Consider the following 24,199-nt stretch of genomic DNA (forward strand, 5'->3'; position numbering starts at 1 on the left):
TGGCCCTTACCAGGGGACAAGGACTGTGACAAGTGTTTCACATGCATTCTTTTTTTTTTTCTTTTTAGGGCCGCACCCACGGCATATGGAAGTTCCTAGGCAAGAGGCTGAACGGGAGCTACGGCTGCCGGCCTAGGCCACAGCCACAGCAATTATCTACACCACAGTTCATGGCAACTCTGGATCCCCGACCCACTAAGCGAAGCCAAGGATCGAACCTGCATCCTTATAGATACTCGTCGGATTCATTTCTGCTGTGCCACAACGGGAACTCCTCTTTTTATCTTCTTATTGTGTTAACTGTGGGCATGTCATTCAGCCTCTCTGTGCCTCAGTTTACTGAAGCATAAACCAGGAATATTTACATCAAGATTATATGAGTTTAAAATTGATGAAGTGGGAGTTCCCGTAGTGGTGCAGTGGTTAACGAATCCGACTAGGAACCGTGAGGTTGTGGGTTCGGTCCCTGCCCTTGCTCAGTGGCTTGACGATCCGGCGTTGCCGTGAGCTGTGGTGTAGGTTGCAGATGTGGCTTGGATCCTACATTGCTGTGGCTCTGGCGTGAGCCGGTGGTTGCAGCTCTGATTAGACCCCTGGGAACCTCCATATGCCACGGGAGCGGCCCAAGAAATGGCAAAAAGACCAAAAAAAAAAAAAAAAAAAAATTGATGAAGTGCTTATAACAATAAGGAGTAATTGGTTACATTTTATGAAGTCCTTAAAATAGTTCATGGTCTTGGCACAAAGATGTATTATTAAAATAAACACATTTTTAAAAAAAACCTCACCATATACCTGTGCTCACTCAGGATAAGCCACCTGCCCAAGGTCACTCATCAGGTAACAAGTGATCCCTGGCCGGCAGGAAACTGCTACCCTCTACTCTCATCTGCATGCTGCCCCTGACCCAGGATTTGCATGCCATCCATCTGTGTTCTTCTGCAGTCCTGATATGCTGAAGGCATTCTGTATTAGTCTGTTAAATATATGGGACTATGCCTTTGGAGGATCCGTATGTTTTAAAAAGGCAATAAAAATTTACCTAAGAAAGAATTATAGAAGACTTGATAGCAGCAAGAAATTAATTAAAAGCCCAGCATTCCTCAGACCAGAAGAGGAGGCGCAAGGTACTGTGTCATGCTCCTAGGTCTGAACAGGGCACAGGTGGCCAGGAGACACGTCTCATGACACTGATTTCACAAGAAGGGTCCAAGAGGTTTATTAGCCGATGGCAAGACACAAAATGATCAAGGATGATGATAACAACAACAGTCTACCAGGCAAGCGCCACTCTGGCACTACGATAATATTCACAGGACATCCATGGGTTCACATTTCTTAATGGGCTGCTTCGAGAAATGAATCCCCTCAAATCAAGACCTGAACACAAAGGGATTCCAGGGGCTACTGGGGAGGAGAATGGCTGAGAAAATCCTCTCTTATTCTATCAATTGGGGGGGGGCGGGAGGAGAATACTCTGTAGGACAGTTTGAATTTCCGAACTTAATAAGAGGGAAACAAATGTGCAAGGCAGGGTCTCCTGAGTCTAGGACAGGGTGAGGGGAGGGGGGAACGATGATGACACGGGACACAAGAAAGGCAAAACGGCAGTGGTGGGACCTGACAGTAGGTTTCTCTCTTCTACTTCTTCCTCCCGCCTCTCTCCTTGAGGGCCAGGTGGATGACGGCACCATTGGCCATGTTGTAGTAAGCCAGCGAGTTGGAATCCTTGATGAAAATGCCCTAAAAAACAGACAGAGTGCCTCAGCCCATGGCAATCTGGCCTTGAGTACACTGAGTCACCTCATGACTCCCAACACTCTGAACTCAGCAAACACAGAGGCTTGAAGGAAGGAGGGGCGGGAAAAGGAGTGGTGTAGGGCAATCGGGAAGGTCTCTGGTTCCTCCCAGAATGCTGTGCTTTTCCTTCCTTCCTACCAAGTCATGCTCTTTCCCTCTGTCAACACCCAAAAACTCTGGCCCTGACCAACCCCATGAAATTTTGACTCTCAAATCATAAGACCTTCCAAGGTCAACTAGTTCGACAGCCTCATTTTACAGAGGGAAACTGACACCCAGAGTAGAGATCTGTCGAAGTCCAAAGAGGGGGAACACAGCAGTCTTGTATGACTGGTAGCATGGAGGTGAGCTAGACTATCACCTTCATGTCCATGCACGAAGCCAGGGTGGAACTACACTGACTGGGATGGCTCCATCAGTGGGCTGGAAACCTGTCAGAGCACTTCCGAGTCAGGTCCCCAGATATGTACTCCCATCACTGAGGCACTTGGAACCTACACAAGACTAGGCTGTGACCCTGCAAGAGCCTTACCCTGTCAGGCTAATGTGCCCCAGCACTCCCAGCATCATTACTTCTAAGATGGACTTAGATGGTACACCCAGGTGTCTTCCCACACCTTCGATTCCATGAGGGATTTAGCTTCTGGGACAACAGAAGCATTAGGACCCAAGGGGCAGGACTATAGACACCCAACTCACCTCATACTGTAGCTTCTGTTTCCCTGCTGGCATGCCCGTGGCTTCATGAATCTTCACCTTAATAACAGAGACCTATGGGTCCAAGGAGAGGTTAGTCAAGCCCCTGCTAAGGGCAGCTGGAGGAAGATTTCCCCCTGGCTCTTTGGTTCCCCTGCACCTGATGCCAGTTGGTGGCAGCAACCCATACCTGGTCTGTGAGTGGAAGGGTGAAGACCAGCACCTGTCCGTTAAGCTTCCATTCGGTCTTATCCTGCATGTTGGGCACTTGGACTTTGATGGACACTGGACCCTACAAGACAAGAGGTGGCCATTATACTTGTGGCCAATCAGAAACTATACTCTCCTATTCCTGGGGCAGTCTAGACAACATTACCTGTCCATCAGGGCTCCTGGACTCTGGCCTGGTTCACTACTGTCATCACTTGTGACATGAACAAATCACTGCCCCATCCCCCTCTGGCCACTCCCATACAAGAGGAGGTTCCCAGGTCAGGGATCAAACCCAAGCCATAGCAGCGACCCAAACCACTGCAGTGACAATGCTGGACCCTAAACCTGCTGCACCACAAGAGAACCCCCATTCCTTTTCAAGAATTGGTTTAGTTTCTTTAAAACAATGCCTACCCTGCCTCCTGGTGTGTCTGGGACTGAAGAAGTGGCAGGAAAATGCTCTACAAGCAGCAAGAAGCACCACAGGAGGAAAAAATATGAACTTCAAGTTCAAAAGGTCAGAAGACCTGGGTTCCCAACCTGGCTTCTCTGGGCCTCAATGCCACGTCTGCAAAGCAGTTAATACATAACTGCTAGATGGTACTGTCTTGAGCAGGAGACAGACAAGCACCCATAAAATTTCCGGCTCTACCCTAGAACCTGAGTAGATACTCAAGAAACGGAAACTACCATCAAAAAGGAAAAAGACTTAGTCAAACGTGCCAGGGGAGTGGGGCTTGGACTGTTTCTGCCTCTTTACTTAGCACCCACAGTGCCAAGGTTCCCACCTTTCATTTCTAGTACCCCAATAGGATCTCTGCAACACATGGGTCTCCTGGGGTTGGAGTTGGAGGGGAAGGCCACAAGAGAATAAGAACTGCACCCAGGATTTCCTCCAATGTCCAGGGCCCCTTTCACACCTGAATCCTGCTGCCTCTGCAGCTGGATCTCCTTGCTCAGCTCTAAAACAGTTCACACCAGGGGGCCACCAACGGCTATCTGCTCCTCCAACAGCTGATCCCACACCTACAGTGTGCTCAGAAGCCTTTCAAGAACTCCAATAGCTGATCTAGGCCCTAGAAGCCAAAACCACAGGAGCGGAACAGGATGGGCTAGGGAGTGTGTGTCTGGGGCAGGACTGGGAATCCCCTCAACCCAACCCCAATCTAGGCACTCCAGGCCATGCCATGGGCAGCACTACGGGATCACAGACCTTGTTTCTGCGTAGGAACTCTTCCTCAGGCATGAGACTATCTTCAGTCTTTAGTTTCTTGGAGGCAGGTTCATCTTCCATGGGAGGTGGGGGATGGACAGGTGGCATTGGGGCTGGGGCTGGGACAGGTGCCACAGGTGGTGCAGGTACAAAGGCTGCAAGGGCAGGAATAAACAGCCACATGAGTAGAGGGAAGGGGCCCAGAACTCAGGGCTGGTGAGAGGAGATTGCAAAGGTTTCACATTTCTCTCATTCAGAAAGTTCCCTTGCAGGGGAACCTGGGAAACTGTCCAGACTGGAGAGTAGGAAAGTAAAGGAGAAGCAGACTGACGGATGGAGCAGGAACCAGAAAAAACCAAGTATGGTCAGGCCTTTGTACCTGTCTGGACGTGACCCCTCTGGGTACAAAGAACCCACTTCTGCCATATCAGCCTCTCTTCCAGGAGCTACAGACACCCAGATCAGGGATCTCTTACATGGCCAAGTTAAGGCTCTCCATTGGGATGGACTTAGAGCTGGAAGAGCTGGCACTACCATCAGCCATTGCTCTGCTCAGTATTTGGTCTAAAGTCCTGACACCGGCCTGAAAATGACATGAAAGACACTGACCTGTTGGCACAATCATGGGTGGTGGGCGGGGTGCCATAATAGGAGGGGCAGAGGGAGGCATGGGCACCACGTTGATTCTGGGCGCATGGATGATGGGTGGCATAGGGGCGATCACCGAGCCAGGGGGCAGTCGGACCACTGATGCCATTGGGGGCCGGGGCATGACAGGTACTGCAGACACAACTGTGGTACGGACAGGAGGCGGCATCTGTGGGGGAAAAGGGACCCACAGGTCACAGGAATCCAAGACTGCACACCAATTGGCCATCTGTGGCCTTTGAGGATGGGGCTGGACAGCTTCCACTCAGCGCCCTGGGACTGAAAGCACAGCTTCACATTGGGGCTGACAGAAACTATGCCGAGAGGCCCAGGGCGACACTCTTTACACTTGGGACTTGATCAGCTGCTCATGGCAGACAATACAAGTCATTAAAGAGACTGACCTCAACATAGCCCCCTGGAGCAAGGTCAGCAGTCCAAGACCTGCTAAACCTTCCAGCCCTTCTCTGACCCAAGCCTGCTTCTCATATTTGCCACTCGCATCCTTCCCTGCTCCAATCTTCCCACACAGATGGAAGCCCAGGCTGGAGGCTCCCACCTCCAATTAAATGGTTCTTCTCTCAACTTGACCCACTCAGCACTTGGGTCTGCTATAAGATAGTTATTCTTTTTAGCCAGTGGTATCTAACCCCAAATACCCAGCTCTAAAAGACCAGTCACAAGATGGCTGCTGGCTAACCGCAGGGGGCCGGGGCACCGAGGTAATGGGTGGGGCTGAGCTGGGGATGTTGGTGGCTGAAGACGGAGGTGGTGGCTGCTGAGGGATTTCATTGGGCTTGCTGGGGCCAATCTTCTCTTTGGTATCATCTTCTGGCACCAAGCCCTTAGCCTTGTGGATGGCCTCTATCTGCTCCTGGAGGGTGATATTGGCCTGGGCAGCCTGCTGGGTCCGGGCCATGCTACCAGAGTGGCCATCCCAGGTCACCTGCATGGGAAAGCAAAGCCACAGCTTGTCAGGGCTCCTGAAACTAAGCCAAATGTGGGACTGTGATGGCAGGTAAGGCATTAAGATTCATCTGAGCTTCACCTTTTCCTCTGGCTTTTGGATCTCCTCCTCACCGATCTTCTTACCAATGGCTGTTTCCTCTACACCAAAGATGTCGGTACGCCGCTCGGCCAGCTGTTTCAAGCTACTCTCAATATCCAGACCTGGGTGTAGTCACAGAACAGAAGAAGGGGACAGAAAGGGAAATTAAACCAGGTGCCCTTCCAACAACACACAGCCTTACTGGTTTAGGGTGGAGGCTGTTCTCATGGGGCAAGGCTGTCTCTGGCTCCCAATGCAGCATGCCTATCATCTGAGCCTGGGGAAGGCTGCCCAATCAGCACTAAGCCTGTTAACCAGGGCCTGGCCAACCCCTTGACTTACAAAAGTCAACTGAGAAGACAGGGTCACATGAGTGGCAAGTAGCACAGTTAGGACAAAAAGCCTGGCTTTTGCCTCTGGGTGTTTCCTCCCTCCCTATTGTGCTGCTTTGCAGTCAAAGGACCAACATGTCTCATTTCAAGGACCTCAGTATACTCCAGCTATCAGAACTATGACAGCCCCAAGAATGAGCACCCCTCCTGACTATAGTCAGATCTTGCTCTAGGATGTCAATGGGCACATATGATTTATATCAGGTAACTGCCTAGGGAGAGTCCTAGAAAATGGGTCCCTTTTACAGTTTCAGAGGCTGTACCTAACCTCAAAAACTTTTGTTGACCTTAGTTGTTATTCTTTATGTTTGATCAAAGCAAGTTGACTGCAGTTTAGAGATCTCCATGGGCCACAGTGAGTTGGGGCTGAGTCAAAGAAGAGGTGTGGACCTAGGAGGGGAACCCCCACCTCACCTGGTGCATACACCTCATCATCACTCTGCTTCTCACGGATGGAGCGATCTCGCTGCTCCAGCCAGCGGGGGTCAAGAAGCCCAATGCGCATGTGTTCCTGCATTTTGCTGGCAGGGATCTTCTCCCCAGTGATGGGGGACACAAGATATTCATCTGGAGCTGGGGCTGGAGGCAGGGGCTTGGAAGCTAAAAAGCAACAGAGACACTTGAGTAAGAACACTAGGTGGCAGACTTCATTAAGAGGGTGCCATTTCTTTTGTGCACCATCCATTCAGTGCCTCACTGTACCTAGCACTGTGCAATGTGCCAGGACACCAACAACAACTAAGTCCCATTTCCCATCATAAGGACATGATAAAGGGGCTATCAATGTCTTTATGACAAGCTACCTCTAGCCCTCCTGGAAATGGACACACTGAGGAACACAAGAGGAGGAAAGCAGAACCTACCTTTGGGGTCATAGTCCTTCCGGACAATGACTTGGTCTGGGGTCGGGGGCAGAGGAGGTGGCATGGGTGTCTCCGGAGGTGGTGGCACTTTCTGCCCTTCCTCTTCATCATCTGAACCCTGAAAAGCAAAGCAGTGGCAAGACTTAGAGAGGGACCGAGAAGCCACCTCTCTGTAGCTGAGCCTTGGCGGCTCTCAGGTGGCAAGAAGCCTAGGCCCCTGCCAGCCAGCATCTATGTGCTAAGCCTCCCAGGGCAGCTGAGGCCAGCCGGCAGCTGGCCAAGCCGCTTCCTCACAGCATGAATGGGAGTGCTGGGGCAGTGGTGCTAACACTCCGCCCAGGCATTTCCAGCAGCTGGCACCAGGCAGTCCCAGGAGGCCAAGGGCACTTAACATGCTGGGGAGGGGAGCAGGGGGCAAGTCATCGCTCAATGGTAGTCGCTCAAGGAGCAATGCTGGGAGGGAGAGAAAACGTCAATTCCCACAAACACAGGGGCCTTTCTTCTCAGGCTGCACATAAATTCCTTCCGAGAGGAGAAAAGCAGCTTGGCTCTGGTGACTCTGTGCCTGCCTGGAGGGCCTGGCTCGAAGCAAATAGAGGCAGCCGAAAGGAAACACAAGCTACACTTAGAAAAGCTCTGGGAACTGCTGATCATTTGGGTGTAATCTCGAAAACATCAAAGTACGAGGTGCAGAGGGTTCCCTAACTGAGAGCTGGCCTGGGGGTGGTAGCGAGCAGGGCATTTGGGCAAAGGAGGAAGGTCACAGAATAGGGCCAGCACAGCTTTCAGATCCTTGCTGGTCAATAAATCTTTGTTGTCTGAACTGCAAAGACGGTCTGTGCTGCCGGGGCTTGGGCAGCTACCTTATTCGGGACCCACACCTCCTTTTGAGGTCCTAATTCTGGAGAAGAACACCCATCTCTCTGGGCTCCAGGGAAAAAGTCACCCCAAAGGCCCTCCCAGGAGCATACCTCATCCATGTCTTGCACTTGGGTGTCCTGGTCCAGCTGGGAAGGAGGCTCCTCCGCCTTATCCTGTTTCTCGTCCTCGTCATCAGACTCAACCTCCATCTCAACTTCCTCACTCTCCCCAAACTTCTCGTAGCGCTCCTGAATGAGGATTCGGGCCCCCAGCTCCTCTGGGGTGGTGGGGGGAGGGAAGTTCCCTGGCAGAGAGTAAGCCAGAGTCAAGGGGAGGCCTCTACAGACCCTTTTCAAAGGCCCAACTATCTGCCCTCTCCACGCTGTCAGCTCTCCAAGGGCTGGAGCTGTCTGACTTATCTCCTATCTCCAACCTAGGGTCTGGCACAACAAGTATTTGTTGAATTGGGTTTAGCTGGGGCAATGCGGTAGGACTGAAGTCTTCTGGAACCAGAGATGAAGCAAATACAGATAAAACCGTCTGAGGGATTCTGCTGCTCCCTGGAGATAACTGGATGAGATTTCCCAGGATGGCTCCAAGCTCTTGGTCCCCCAACTGGAGTCACAGACCTACCTTCCTCAGAGACCTACCTTGCTCATTGGGTTGGAAGTCCACCGTTTCTACCACCACAAAATCATGCCAGTCAATTTGAGCATAGGCTACCCGCTCCTTCTCCTTCTCCTCCTCTTCCTTCTTTCTCTCACGCTCCTGAAACTTGGCCCACTCCACTCGGTAACACACCTAAAGAGATGGGAACCAACATGGTGCTGAGTTGACTCAAGATCATCTCCAGGGCCTTCACCAAGGCCAGCATCTCCCTCAAACAGGAGGCTGTCAAAGTTTTCTGCTTGACTTGGCCAATGGCTAGCAAACTCCCTCCCAGAAAGTCTGTGTGACAACCAAATGCCCACAAAAGCAGAAGCAGTCAGAAAGCCTGCAAAACAGAAGTCTTCAAGCAGCCACCTAGAACAGCCAGTACCAATATGCCTTCTCTTGACTCTGAAAACCTGAGGCTTAAAAGGCAGTGGTCACCAGAGAACCCATTCAAAAGCTGGCTTCTAGCAAAGGAAGGAAAGAGACCTAGTGAAGTGGAGAACAAAGCAGAAAGTTGGGTAGCAGAGAATGCAGGTTTCTTTGCCCTTTGTGGCCTCAAGGCGTTTCTTCTCACCACTGCTGTGCCTAGAGCACAAGGTACTGATTTGGAGACTTCCAAACACACAAGAACCCACACAATGTAACTTGCACCATGAGTAGCTGGTTATAAAAAATTCAGTTTACCTGGTCCAAAACTTCCCGGGGGTTCTCTGCCTCTTTCTTGAGCTTAGTAAATAAGCCTTTGGGTGGAATCAAGATCTGTAACACAGGAGAGTTAAATCAACTGTCAGTGCAGCACAACATGGGACAAACAAGTGGCCTTCTTGGGCCTGTAGAAAGGCAGAGGAGAAAGGTGAGCGTGGGATTCTGGGACCCAATCTCAGTTCTACTTGGCTGTGTGACTTTGGACAAGTTATTTAACCTCTGTTGCTCAGTTTCCTTCTACAAAATGGTGACACCACCAATTAAAGTTGGCATCATCCACTTAAAAGTTTGCAAAGATTAGCAGGAGAGTAGGCAAAACCACTACCAGATCACCCAGCACACAGTTAGCATGAAACAGCTGCTCTCAGGGGGAGGCTCTGCCCTTGCCCTTTTGCACATGCCACCAGGCCCTCTCCATGACTTTACTGAAGACTGCAGCCCACCACCCTAGACTTCCATCCCCTGCTTTCTCTTTAGCACTTTTTTTTTTTTTTTTTTTTTTGTCTGTCTTTTTGCCTTTTCTAGGACTGCTCCCACGGCATATGGAGGTTCCCAGGCTAGGGGTCGAATTGGAGCTGTAGCCACTGGCCTACACCACAGCCACAGCAACAAGGGATCCGAGCCACGTCTGCAACCTATACCACAGCTCACGGCAATGCTGGATCCCTAACCCACTGAGCAAGGCCAGGGATCAAGCCCGAAACCTCATGGTTCCTAGTCGGATTCGTTAACCACTGCGCCACAACGAGAACTCCCTTTAGCATTTTTTCCATAGTATTTATCATCATCTGACATACACTGACATTGCACTTGTGTGCTGCCCCCTCGCTAGACCAGTCTCCACAAAAACAGGGATTTCTCTGTATTCAGTTTACTATTATATATCCAGCACCTGGAATAGTATCTGACACTCAAAAGTACATTTGCTGGGAGAACAAACGCTGGCTTTGTTCAAAACAGCCAGTCTTGGAATCCCGTTGTGGCTCAGTTGTAAATGAACCCTACTAGTATCCACAGGACTCAGGTTTGATCCCTGGCCTTGCTCAGTGGGTGAACGATCCAGCGTTGCCATGAGCTGTGGTGTAGGTTGCAGACGTGGCTTGGATCCTGAGTTGCTGTGGCTGTGGTGTAGGCTGGTAGCTGCAGCTCTAATTGGACCTCTAGCCTGGGAACCTCCATATGCCGCAGGTGTGGCCCTAAAAAGAAAAAAAAAAAAAAAAAAAGACGACGACAAAACAGCCGGTCTTTCTAATTGTCCCAATAGTTTCTACTGTCACTGGCAAGGCAGTTCAGCCCCACTCCATACATCCCGTCCCTCCTTCCCAGGAATCTATTTGCTCCTAGAGTTCCCAGAGCTAGAGACAGACACCGCTGCCCTCAGATTAGAGTACAATATGTCAATACCTAAGTTCTTAAGGGAAAAGGAACAGGAAAATTAACAGAATAAAAAATGAATCTGGGGATCTTTAACTGCAGAAACAGTCCATGGAAGGAAATAAACCCAGTGCTCACTTAAAATTGATATTGTGTAATTACAATAACCCTTGGGCCTTATGCTTTGAATGATTATTATTTTAGGTACTCTTCTATCCTTTGGACTTGGTCATTTTCTAAACACAAACATTTTTATAATTCTTCCTAGTTATATACCTAGAATAAATGAAGTTAGAGGAATTCATTAAATAACCTTTGAAGTCATATCTTTAACATATTGTATCTAGATATCAAAAACAGATATGGCAGATCATGCCACTAAAAAGGGAAGACAACCTCCACTACGTGTGTAGCAAGAAAAACATGCCAGAGTTCCTGTCGTGGTGCAGTGGTTAACGAATCCGACTAGGAACCATGAGGTTGCGGGTTTGGTCCCTGCCCTTGCTCAGTGGGTTGACGATCTGGCGTTGCCGTGAGCTGTGGTATAGGTTGCAGACGCGGGTCGGATCCCACGTTGCTGTGGCTCTGGCGTAGGCCGGTGGCTACGGCTCCAATTCGACCCCTAGCCTGAGAACCTCCATATGCCTCGGGAGTGGCCCAAGAAATAGCTAAAAAAAGACAAAAAAAAAAAAAAAAAAAAAGAAAAAGAAAAACATGCCACAGGCAAATCTGTACCAGTGTACTTCGCTATAAATTAGTGATCTATTTTATTTATTTATTTATTTATTTATTTATTTTTTGTCTTTTGTCTTTTTGTTGTTGTTGTTGTTGCTATTTCTTGGGCCGCTCCTGCGGCATATGGAGGTTCCCAGGCTAGGGGTTGAATCGGAGCTGTAGCCACCAGCCTACGCCAGAGGACAGCAACACAGGATCCGAGCCGCGTCTGCAATCTACACCACAGCTCACGGCAACGCCGGATCGTTAACCCACTGAGCAAGGGCAGGGATCGAACCCACAACCTCATGGTTCCTAGTCGGATTCGTTAACCACTGCGCCACGACGGGAACTCCGTGATCTATTTTAAATACCAGTATTGACTTGTCTGGATTCTTCATTACAACAATGTATCATAAAAATTAAGATGCCAGGGTCCAGAATAAAAATGCCAGAGCTCAAGTCCTTGGCTCTGCAAACTGCCTAGAGCTTTGTGACCCTGGCCCAGTTAACTTCTCTGTGCCTTGGTTTCCTCTTTCATAAAATGAATATAAAATAACATTGGCTACCTTACAGGTTACCAGGGATTAAATGAGAAAATACTACATACATAAGTACTTAAGAGCGGCTATACTTAACTTTGTTGGAGTTCCTGTCATGGCGCAGCAGTAACGAATCTGACTAGGAACCATGAGGTTGTGGTTTTGATCCCTGGCCTCGCTCAGTGGGTTAAGGATTTGGCGTTGCTAAGAGCTGAGGTGTAGGTCACAGATGCGGCTTGGAGCTGACGTTGCCATGGGTGTGGCATAGGCCGGCAGCAACAGTTTCGATTAGACCCCTAGCCTGGGAACCTCCATATGCTGCAGGTGCGGCCCTGAAAGGACAAAAGACAGGAAAAAAAAAAAAAAATCCCCAACCAACCAACCAACCAACCAAAAAAGCCTTTGTTAAATAGTTTCCCAATGCCTATTTAAATGACACTTCTAGGGAGTTCCCATTTCAGCTCAGTAGTAACAAACCCTAGTATCCATGAGGACGCGGGTCTCATCCCTGGCCTTGCTCACTGGGTTAAGGATCCATCATTGCCATGAGCTGTGGTGTAGGTTGCAGACACAGCTTGGATCTGGTATTGCTGTCGCTGTAGCACAGGCTAGCAGCTGCAGCTCCTTTTTAACCCCTAGCCTGGGAACTTCCATATGCTGCAGGTGCAGCCCTTAAAATAAAAAAAAAAAATTAAAAAAAAAAAAAAGGGAAATGATATTTCTTACTCAAGGTACTACCTAAGGTGAAAAACTGCCTAAGTTTTAGAGTCAAATGTTGGTTAAATCTCAGTGCAACTACTTACTAGCTGAGAGACCACAAGTAAGAACTTCACCTCTCTCAGATTGTCTCTATTTTTGAAATCGGAAGGAAACCACTAACCTTATGGGTTCTTGTGAGGATTAAATTAGGTACTAACAGGAAGCAATTATTAAGGCCCTCCTTCTCAGGATCTGTTCAGGACAACTGAAAATTTAAAAGTATTTAAAAGCGGCCAGCACTACTTGGCCCTGTCACACAGCAGGCACTCACCTAATGGCAGTTACCACTCATTCATTTCCTTTCTCTTTAGAAATAGCAGTTGTGTTGCATTTAGTAGGAAAACTGAATAGAAATCAATATTTCATACTGAACTGAGATTTTACACATCTGCCTGGAGCCCCACCCTTGCAGAGAGTGAGAAGACTGCATGCTAGTGGTAGGGCGCCTTCCCTCCCTGGGCCCAGCACCCAATCCCACCACACCCAGGCACCTTGGTATACTGTTCCACCAGCTTCGTGAAGTAGTTAAAAAGGCTGTGTTGGGGACGAAGGAAGTCAAACTGATAGTTGCGCTGCTCTTTCTGCATCAGTTGGGTCAGAAACTGGCGCCCATTTCTGGCCACAAACTGAGCCGTCAGCTTCACCACGTCCAGGTCGAACGCTGAGATGGAGGGAGGGTCTGCGATGAACTCGAATTCGGGAGGGGGTTCTTTGGGCACGATGGTTTCTTGGATCACCTGGGCTTGGACCTAAGATCCAATAAGAACGTGAGAAAAGAGGCACAGGAGTAGACTACTGTGGAGGGGGTGGGAACACACCCTGGCAGGATGGCAGTCCTCTATGCTTCTGCTAATTACACTCATACCACTGGCACATGGTATGAGAAAAACCTAACTCAAAACAGCACCAATTTCTTGGCCAACTGTAGCCTCAATTCTCTGAATGGCTTTTTGAATGAGGACCCTGCCCCTCTGTACCTCTGATGTGCCCTGAAACTGAGGACCAAAACTGGGTGGCAGAAGATCAATAGGAACACAGCTTATTACATCCCACCCAACAGGGATGGAGGATGCAGAAGACCCTACCAATCAGAAGACTTCCACATTTGTTACCTCATCTGGCCTCCACACGAACCACAAGGTAGACATGACAAGTACCGTAAATTCTTTTCTTTCCCTCCCGCTTTTTAGGGGCACACCCATGTCATATGGCGATTCCCAGAATAGGGGTCAAATCAGAGCTGCAGCTGCTGGCCTACATCACAGCCACAGCAACATCAGATCTGAGCAGCATCTGGGACCGACACCACAGCTCATGGCAACCACAGATCTCCGATCCACTGAGTGAAGCAGGGATCAAACCCGCATCCTAATGGATACTAGTTGGATTTGTTTTCACTGCACCACAATGGGACTCCCATAAATTCTATTTATAGGTGAGGAAACTGAGGTCATCTGAGGCCCAAGGAGTAGTAAATTGCAACACAAAGTCTCCGAACCTACTTCAACCTCTTCACTGTAAAACAAGGGGCAGCCCTTGCCATGATTCGATAATGCAGCAAAGAGAAAGGACACATTGTGCCTCCAGGTCCACACAGGTGGCAAAATGTATGGGCTCTTCCTTTCCTCACTGACAGCCCTAATCTTTCCTAGCGCTAAGGGGTTATTAAGGCAGGCCAGACAGAGAGGTCCTGGAAAGATGAGTGAGAAAAGAGGGATGGCACAAGATGTCCACAAGCCACACTGCGGCACTACCTTCACAGGACGATTAAGGCAAAAAGTAGAGGCTGAGAGCATGGACTTAAAGCATCCTGACACCGTGGCCTTGGGTAAACTGCACTTCCCTGATCCTCAGATTCATCTGTAAAATGTCACTTTGCTGGCCTCCTCATGCAGCCTCGGTGAGGCACCAATAAGCCAAGGTTCCCAAAGCACTGAGCACAGAGCTTGACACACAGCATTCTGCAAATGCCAACTGTCAGCAAGACTCTGCTGCCTGAGCCTCAGTGTCTGCCTCTGTGAGATTGGGATTAAAGACCTCACTTCTCTCCCTGGGCAGGCTGAGGCTTGAATACCAGAGTTCATTATCTTTCCCTCCCTGTCCTGGCCTCCCTCAGCCCTGGAGAAGTGAGGGAAGGGGTTGGCTCCAACCTTCTGGGGCAGCTGCTGCTGGGTGGCTTGCTGTTGCTGCTGCATGACCTTGGGGATGGCAGCCGAGGGTTCCTGAGCCTTCCCCTCCTTGAACTCGCTGACTTTGTGGCGGTAGTAGGCATGGTAAGGATCGTTGGGGTTCAGGAAGTTGAACTTGGGGTTGTTGATCTCGTTCTGTCGTATCCTAGCTTCAAATTCAGGTCCATTTCTAGAAAAAGGAAAAAAGAATAAATGTAAAGAAGCTTAAATACCACAACTCTTGCCACTGCTTAGCCATTCAAACCCATTCCTGCCACCACCCATCACTCAAACTAGCCTGTCCCCGACAGAGGAGAAGTCCTCTTTGAGACTCCTGGTGTCAGCAGCCATTGTCACCTGCCTCCTTTGGCCTGCCCAGGCCTCTTCTACCATAGGGTCTCCAGATCTCCATCATTCCCAAATCTCCTGTGCCAGTCCGGCCATTTCCAAAACCACCTGGACTGTTACTTTTTTCTTAAGAAAATTTATTTACTTTAAAAAACATACTGGAGGGAGTTCCCGTCGTGGCTCAGTGGTTAACAAATCCGACTAGGAACCATGAGGTCACGGGCTCGATCCCTGGCCTTCCTCAGTGGGTTAAGGATCTGGTATTGCCATGGGCTGTGGTGTAGGTCGTAGACATGGCTCTGATCAGGCATTGTTGTGGCTGTGGCATAGGCTGGCAGCTACAGCTCCAATGAGATCCCTAGCTCAGGAACCTCCATATGCCATGGGAGCAGCCCTAGAAAAGGCAAAAAGACGGGAAAAAAAAAAAAAAAAATCCATCTGTAGTGGCTCAGGTTGCTATGGAGGCATGAGTTTGATCCCTGGCCTGGCGCAGAGGGTTAAATGGATCTGGTGTTGCTACACCTACAGTGTAGGACACAGCTGCAGCTCAGATTCAATTCCTGGCCCGGAAACTTTCATATTCCATGACTGTGACCATTGAAAAAACAAAAACGAAAAACATACTTAAAAGGGAAGGTATATACTACTACATCAAATAAAAATCAGTGTGCATTAATTTTTTTTTTCTTGGTTTTTAGGGACGCACCCGCAGCATATGGAAGGTCCTAGGCTAGGGGTTGAATCGGAGCTACAGCTTCGGGCTTACACCACAGCCACAGCAATGCCGGATCTGAGCTGCATCTGTGACCTACACCACAGCTCATGGCAACACTGGATCCTTAACCCACTAAGCGAGGCCAGGGATCAAACCCGCATCCTCATGGATTCTAGTCGGGTTTGTTAACCACTGAGTCACGAGGGAACTCCCAAAATCAGTATGCATTTATTAACAAAAGGCAGTGACAAAATTCAATACAATGAAAACAAAGTAACACTCAAAGTTTAGCTGGAAATTTACTGAGACTTAGTTAAAAAGGAGGATGATGGAGTGCTGAAGAGGTGTTAAAAGGTATGTTAGCACTAAACTGAGACTCTGTCCTTTGGGTAACAAGGATGGAAAAAAAATATGAAAACATAGACAATGTGATTAATACCTTATCCAAGTACTAGCTAAAATCACCTCATTTACTACTGGGTGAGGCTCACACAGCATACAGAGCCCTCTAAGGACCCAGATTCATGCTGCTGTGTAAAGGACATTCGGGTGACAGGGGAGAGGTAATATGGGCAGGGAGGACTCCCACCTCTCTCTGTATCTGGAACGGCTTCCCACATATACCCTATACCCCCAATTTTCATGCCTTTAAACCCTCAGAATGAAAAGTGTCCCTCTCATGACGTGTAGGGAACCCCAATTTTTTTTTGGCCATGCCCACAGCATACAGAAGTTCCCGGGCCAGGGACTGAACCTACACCGCAACAGTGACAACACTGGATCCTAAACCTATTGTGCTACCAGCGAACTCCTGAACCCTGATTTTTTTTTTCAAGAGTCCCAGCAGTAACATTTTAAGGTGTTATACATGCACAACACCTGTTATCAGTCAAAAAGTGCACTAGGAGTTCCCGTCGTGGCGCAGTGGTTAACGAATCCAACTAGGAACCATGAGGTTGCGGGTTCGGTCCCCGCCCTTGCTCAGTGGGTTAACGATCCGGCGTTGCCGTGAGCTGTGGTGTAGGTTGCAGACGCGGCTCGGATCCTGTGTTGCTGTGGCTCTGGCGTAGGCTGGTGGCTACAGCTCCGATTCAACCCCTAGCCTGGGAACCTCCATATGCCTCGGGAGCGGCCCAAGAAATGGCAACAACAGCAACAACAACAACAACAACAAAAAGACAAAAGACAAAAAAAAAAAAAGTGCACTAACCTTAAAGATAGAAGATATGGACATGGTGAAGTCTTGGGTTCACTGACTCACCAAGTCACTGAACTTCTCTTTGACTCAATTTCCCATGTGCAAAATACAGCTAACACTACCTTCTCTCTCTCCTCTGAAGTACTGAGAAGATGGAATTAGTTAATGAGACGCCAAAGTCTTTTTGAATGCAGCAGCCTACAAACGCAAGGAGCCTTTATGCCTAAGGAGGCTAGAAGGGGCTGTCCTACAAAACATGAGATGACCTGGGCATTAAGAGATGTTTATGGGGCTTCCATCACTCCTTTGGCCAGAGTTCTGCACTCAGAGGTGCCCCAAACACACCAAGAGACGGCTCCAGGGGCACTCTCTTCAGACTTTCATACACAGGCCCTGTGAGTTGAAGAGACAGCAGGAGACAGGGTGCAAGTAATGCCGTGCCCCAGTTTAACCACCACATTGGTGGTTATTAACACCAGGCGAGCTCCTCCACAAGTTCTGGTCACACTCTACAGTGTGGCTAACACCATGAGGTCTGAATGTGACAGTGCCATTAGTCCAACTGGAACCTCATACTTCAGGAAGAAACATTCGTCCCCCTCCTTAAATAATGTAAAGCATATACAAGGATGAGGATGAATGCTCACTTAAATACTGCTAAACTAGGCCACCATACAAAGAGCTGCTAGAAAACAGGGCTCTAGGTTTTCTCCTCTAACACTGCCTCCTAAGCCATAACCTCACCACATCTGGGGTTAATCTGAACAATAAAACAAGAAGGCAGGCATGTTCATTCTAAGCGACACTGTTGCTTTAAATTAGCTTAACATTACTATTAGAATTATATTCTCTAACACAAAGAATAAATTTCAGCAGAAAAACACATGATTCTGATTCAACCCAGCTGGTGGGACTTTTTAACGGTAATTTCCACTTCAGTTTCTTGACAGGAAAATGCAGGGAAGGGAAGACCAAACATAGAGAGAAAAAAACTCCTTTTGGAAAACCACATTAGGTTGGTGATTTTTACTCTACATTCCATCAATCAATACAGGTGAACCCAAAGTAAAGCAGAGGGTCCTGCATGCTTCTTTTAACCCAGAGTGAGATGCTGCTCTGTCCTTTCATTGCAAGGCAAACAAAAGCAAGTCCGCAGATTTTAGAAATGCCTACAGGGCAATCATGACAGTCAAAATATAGAGACGTGGATGTGTAGATTTATCATTAAGGGAACTTGGACAGATTCTCATTTCTGTGGCTGGCACAAAATTATTAGAAAGCTACTTGGCAAAATGTTCATGAAATCTTTAAAAATGCTCTCTCAGCCAGTAATACGCCACACAGAATTCTCTTCTAGGGAAACAATCTAAAAGGGAAAGAAAATGCTCAGACTACCCCACAGCTTCATTTGCCAAATTGAAATGCTGGGAACAACCTCAAAGGAAAAGAGGAGTCAGCCAAGTCAAGGAAGTTCCATCGCCTCAACATGGCGCATCCTCTCCAGAGAGGACCATACAGCATCAGGAGACCACGGAGCAACACAGGAAAAGGCTTTACAACACAGTACAACTGGGAAAAGCAGGATGTGAAAGTATCTCTACAAGTATTATAAGGAGCTAAAAAAGGATGCCAAGGGCCAAAAGGAAACAGGAAAAAGTGAAAACAGCTGGTAGAAACTATTCTGGCTGTGAGATTGTGGTGTTTCTTCCTCTAACACCCTTTTCCTATTTATTGTTTTTAAAAATCAGGGGAAAAGGGGAAGAATTAGTGTTGCTATGAGACATGAAACTTATAAACACAACACCTGCTGCCCTAAATCTGACATGGCGTGATAATGTTCAATCAAACACAGAGCCATTTTTACCCCAAATTAAAGCCTCTGAGATGTGAGGAGGTGAATCTATACGGAGCCTGACACAGTGAAAGACACCAACCAGAGTAACCTCTTTCTATGTTTCATTTATCAGGAGGCTGGGAAAGAAAGGAACCATCTATTAAATGATGTGCTGTGACTGGGGATGATGCCTCAGGGTCAAGGTGTGGATCTCAGGAGATCATATGCCCTGACTGAGGGCAGCAGTCTGCTCACGGCCAGCTACTGCTTCCATGCAGGGAGCCATCCAACTCATCAAGAGAAGGTGCCAGAAATCCAGATTTACTGTGCAATCTCATTTTTAAACAGTGGCAAGAACTCAAAAATTAAAAAAAAATATACATTGTTGACAATGAACAAAAGATCTGTAGGCTGGATATGGCCTATTGGCTCCTAAGGAATACTTGAAATACCAAAAATTAGGGGATGGCTGACCTTTGGAGTCAAGTGGCCATCAAGATGAGTCCATCTGAGGCAGTGTGAGTGTATATAAGTATAATGGGGAAGAAGAGGACATGAAGCTGATTTCCATGCCATCTGAACTAACATCTATCTACATGATACACCTGAACTTCATTCAGGTCCCATTACCTCTCCTCTATCTCACAACAACTATGAGAGGGCATTTTATTCCATTCTGCAGACAGATCAAAGGAATGCAGTCCTTACACAACAAGGATGACCAATTCCCTCTTCTGTCTTCCTCAGGCCAGTGGCTCAGACACACACACACACACACACACACACACACACACACACACACACACACACACACACACACACACACACACACCCACAATCTATGACAAGGCAGCTTTCCAGGCATTTCCTCCGGCCCATTTTGGAAGCACAGGTTCTTGGTGACTCTGGAGCTGAGTGACTTGACTCTGCCACTGCCATACCATGTTAGAGACTATAGCCCTAGCAACTGCCTACCTCACATTATGCTGTGGTTTTAAATGAACTTACAGGCCTAACCCAACAATGCCCCCTCTAAAAAATCCAGGTATTACTCCTTTACAGATTCAGGAGCTCCTGGTGCTAAAATCCACCTGTGACCCACACAAACAGGAGCAGTTATGTTACCTGGCCACAAAGCTGGCAGTCTTGTCAACGATATTCCTGACCTCTGGAGGAGGGTAAATAATCCCCACCACTGGCTTGGAAGGGGTAGAATCCTCTTTAGAAGATGCTTCTTCTTCTGTGGGCTGTGAAAATACAAAAAGGGAAATCTTGAAGTTCCTGGCTTGGTGTCAAATCCCCACCATTAAACTCCTCCAGGCTATTACTGAGATTACAGACTCCTTCCCAAAGACTTTCCTTGAGTTAGGAACCTCTGCTCCAGAAGAGCAGTTCTCTGCTTTATGCTTGCATGGGACTCTCCCAGGGTACCAGTGAAAAAAAGCAGCATGCCTGGCTCCTCCCAACTAGACCATCTCAGTGACACTGGGAAGCTGCGTTTTTGCCAAGTGTCCAGATGATTCAGATGCAGAGGGGACTCTGACCGTTCTAAGAAACCACTTTCCAGAATCCAGAAGGCCATGTCTGTAACCCCATACCCAGGCATATGCCTGACACAGGATGTTTAACAATTGTTTGCTGAATACAGAAATGAGAATCTCCTTGCTGGCCACTCCTTCTGCTTCAAATGACCTTTCTATCTGCATTCATTACATAGTCTAAGCCACCACTCAATACTCAAACGTTTCATGAAACTCCACTGGAACACTCAACATTAACTATCCCATAAGTTCCAATATTTTTTCCTCACCAGCTTCTTCCTCTCAGTAAACAAATTTTTTATTTGTCTTTTTAAGGGCACACCTGGGGCATATGGAGGTTCCCAGGCTAAGGGTCAAATCGGAGCTGTAGCCGCCAGCCTACACCACAGCCACGGCAATGCAGGATCCGAGCCACGTTTGTGACCTACACCACAGCTCACACCAATGCCAGATCCTTAACCCACTGAGCAAGGACAAGGATTGAACCTGCGTCCTCATGGATACTAGTTAGATTCGTTTCCTCTGAGCCACAACTGGAACTCCAAATCTCTCATTTTAGAACAAAGGTTCTCCCCTGTCCTCACATTGCTTTCTGCTACTGCCTTCTCCCCACCTTCCTCTGGTAGCTAGAACAGCCTGAGTACTCTCAGTCTTGCTATTCTCACTTGCTCACCTCCTTTTTTTGGTCCCCATCCATTTTAAGCACTCTTGCCAAAGTAAAAAACAAAAGCTTACAGTCACGGTTATCTGGCCATATGACCAGTGACCACTCCTTCACAAAACTTGCAACTCTGAGACCCCATTCTCACCTGTCTTTCCTTCTTGCTCACCCTTCCATCCAAGTTTCCCTTTTGACTCCTGTTTCCACCTCCTGCCCTATGTTAGGAATCCCCCAAATTCTGTTCTTGGTTCTCTTCACAGCATTTGCACTGTCCTTGGTCAGGTACTTACAAGACATCCTTCACTTCCCCTACAGGCTGGATGTCCCAAATCACTCATGTGCCACAGAGCTTTAGATCAAGTAGTCCCGGGCACTTTCATCTCTAATGGCTTTCCTCATGAACAGCCAACCATGCATCCAGTCATCCAGGGCAGAAATGCAGGCATCTACTCCCTTCCTCAGTCTCCACATTCAACGATAACAACATTCATCAAGCACAGAGTAGGTTCCATAGACTTTTCTAAGCAATTTAAGCATGTTAACTCTATAACCGTTTCAGAGCCCTATGGGGGTAAAGTGCTATAATCCACATTTTACAGATATCAAAACTGAGGAGGAGTTCCTGCTGTGGCTCAGCCGGTTAAGAACCCAACTAATATCCACGAGGATAAGGGTTCAATTCTTGGCCTCGAGGTCAGTGGGTTAAAGAATCGGGCGTTGCCAAAAGCTGTGACATAGGTTGCAGATATGGCTCGGATCTGGCATGGCTGTGGCTGTGGTGTAGGCCGGGAGCTGCAGTTGTGATTTGACCCCTAGCCTGGGAACCTTTTTATTCTGCAGGTGTGGGCCTAAAAAGACCTAAAAAACAAAAACAAAAACAAAAAACAAAACTGAGGAATGGAGACCTGAACTGGCCCAGAGACATCACTTTAAAAGGAGTGCCAGGGAGTTCCCATTGTGGCTCAATGGAAACAAATCTAACTGGTAACCATGAGGACACAGGTTGGATTACTGGCTTCCTCAGTGGGTTAAGGATCCAGTGTTGCCGTGAGCTGTGGTGTAGGTCACAGATGTGGCTCGGATATGGCACTGTGGTGGCTGTGGCGTAGGCAGGCAGCTACAGCTCCGATTTGACCCATAGCCTGGGAACCTCCATATGCCTCAGGTGTGGCCCTAAAAAGACCAAAAAAAAAAAAAAAAAAAAAAGATAAAAGGAGTGCTAGCACCATCAGCCCTTCTGTGACATGAGCTTGCTGGATCCCCTCTGTTCTATTCCCCTGCCACATATAGGTCAGGCCCTCAACTTTTTTTTTGTCTTTTTTGTCCTTTTTAAAAAGAGCCGCACCCGTGGCATATGGAGGTTCCCAGGCCAGGGGTCCAATCTGAGTTGTTGCTTCCAGTCTATGCCAGAGTCACAGCAACACCAGATCCAAGCCACGTCTGCAACCTACACCAGAGCTCGTGGCAACACCGGATCATTAACCCACTGAGCAAGGCCAGGGATGGAACCAGCAACCTCATGGTTCCTAGTCGGATTGTTTCCGCTGTGCCACGACAGGAACGCCAACATTTTTCGAATAATATGACCAACCTATCCTCCTAGCGATTCTCCACATTACTGTCTACCTGAATTTTGTGAAACACAAATGTCACTATCCAGCTTCCTTTTCTCCCAATAGCCTACTAGAAAAGTTCAAAGCCCCAGAAATACATCTCTTCACCACCAATTTCCCCAATTCTATGCTTTAACCTTTACACCCATCAGAGGTCCCATCAGTTCCTAGCTAGGTATCTTTGCACTTATCTGGTATTACCTTCTTTATTTTTACCAAGTTACTGGGAAAATGTTAGGGATACATAGGTGATTGCACTGATCAGCATAAAATATGTGCTCAATAAATGTTTGGTGAATGAATAAAGAATGGAATTTCCCTTCCCAATCCCCTATATAGTGAATTACCAATTCATCCTTCTAAACACAATTTACCTCTCACTCCCATGGGCTTCATCTATCTTAATCTCTCCTCTATCCCACCAAAGCAATGTTGATCAGAATTAATGTCTCCTTTGCACTTGATACTTATATCACACTGCAATTATCTATACACATCTTTCCTCCTTAGCTGATTAAGATGTTTAAAGGCTGGCTGGAACTGTATCATTTAAGGTGATTGAGGCAATAAACACTTATTGAGTATTCACTTATATCTGTCTCCCCACTAGTTCCCTAAAGCAGGAGTTGTGCTTCATTCATTAAGGTAAAGACAAAGCCTGGTACAGTATCTAGCTTAAAGGAAGCACAAAGGAGATGCTGAGAATTTAACAAAGTGGCACCATGCAGGCTGGGAAATTAAGGATTCCTGTCAAAGGCTTGTGGGGGCCAGTGGGCCCAATTACTGCAGAAGACCAGTGGATGCGCTGGATTAGTGATTCTCAAACTTCAGTGAATCACCTTTGGGTCTTGTTACAATGCAGATTCTGGAGTTCCCATTGTGGCTCAGTGGTTAACGAATCTGACTAGCATACATGAGGACGCATGTTCGATCCCTGGCCCTGCTCAGCGGGTTAAGGATCCAGCGTTGCCTTGAGCTGTGGTAGAGGTTGCAGATGAGGACTGGATCCTGCCTTGCTGTGCCTGTGGTAAAGGCTTGCAGCTACAGGTCCGATTAGACCCCTAGCCTGGGAACGTCCATATGCCACGGGTGCGGCCCTAAAAAGCCAAAAAAAAAAAAATGCAGATTCTGATTTAGAAGAAGTGGAAACTCAGCATTTCTAATAAGCTCCCAGGCGATGCTACACTTTCCACGGACTACACTTTGAAAACCACTGTTCCAAGCAGGCTTGTTTCGCTACTAGAAGGCAGGCGGGAAGCGCGCTGCCTCCTGGGACTTGGAGTTCCTCCAAGCCCTCCTAAACGGCTGCTACTTCCTCCGCGAGTGAGAAGCGCCCGCGCCGGAGGGGAGGGCTCAGGCCTAGGCTCAGTTGCCGGTGGAGATGCGGGGGTGGCTGTACCTGTTTGGGCTCGGTGGCCGCGGGCGGCGGTGGAGGCACCGCCTGCACGGGTCCGGCGGGCATGACGGCGACGCTCAGGGCTGCCAGTCCGCCTGGGCGTAAGTGAGCAGTGAGGCGTCAAAGCGGTTTCCCCGCACGGACTATGACACAAGCCCGCAAGATGGCGGCGGCGACTCGCCTGTCGCCGCCGAGGGGAAGAGGCTGACGTACTTCCGGGCACGCCCATCCCCGTGACGTAAT

The 24,199-nt window shown here is 48.2% G+C and overlaps 1 protein-coding gene across 1 annotated transcript; it reads right to left on the bottom strand.

The window, feature by feature from the left end:
• SF3A1 (splicing factor 3a subunit 1) lies at positions 1,195–24,183 on the bottom strand. The gene is made up of 16 exons (XM_003483452.4): positions 23,960–24,183; positions 19,871–19,992; positions 14,633–14,840; positions 12,974–13,231; positions 9,073–9,147; positions 8,385–8,535; positions 7,845–8,038; positions 6,874–6,991; positions 6,425–6,610; positions 5,619–5,740; positions 5,271–5,516; positions 4,532–4,739; positions 3,923–4,077; positions 2,687–2,788; positions 2,500–2,571; positions 1,195–1,743 (listed from the first exon to the last, which is right to left on the bottom strand). Exons 1-16 carry the CDS (start codon positions 24,020–24,022, stop codon positions 1,642–1,644), a joined length of 2,382 nt encoding a protein of 793 aa, XP_003483500.1. The 5' UTR covers positions 24,023–24,183; the 3' UTR covers positions 1,195–1,641.

This window comes from Sus scrofa, chromosome 14, assembly GCF_000003025.6.
Source record: "Sus scrofa isolate TJ Tabasco breed Duroc chromosome 14, Sscrofa11.1, whole genome shotgun sequence".
Classification (NCBI taxonomy): Eukaryota; Metazoa; Chordata; class Mammalia; order Artiodactyla; family Suidae; genus Sus; species Sus scrofa.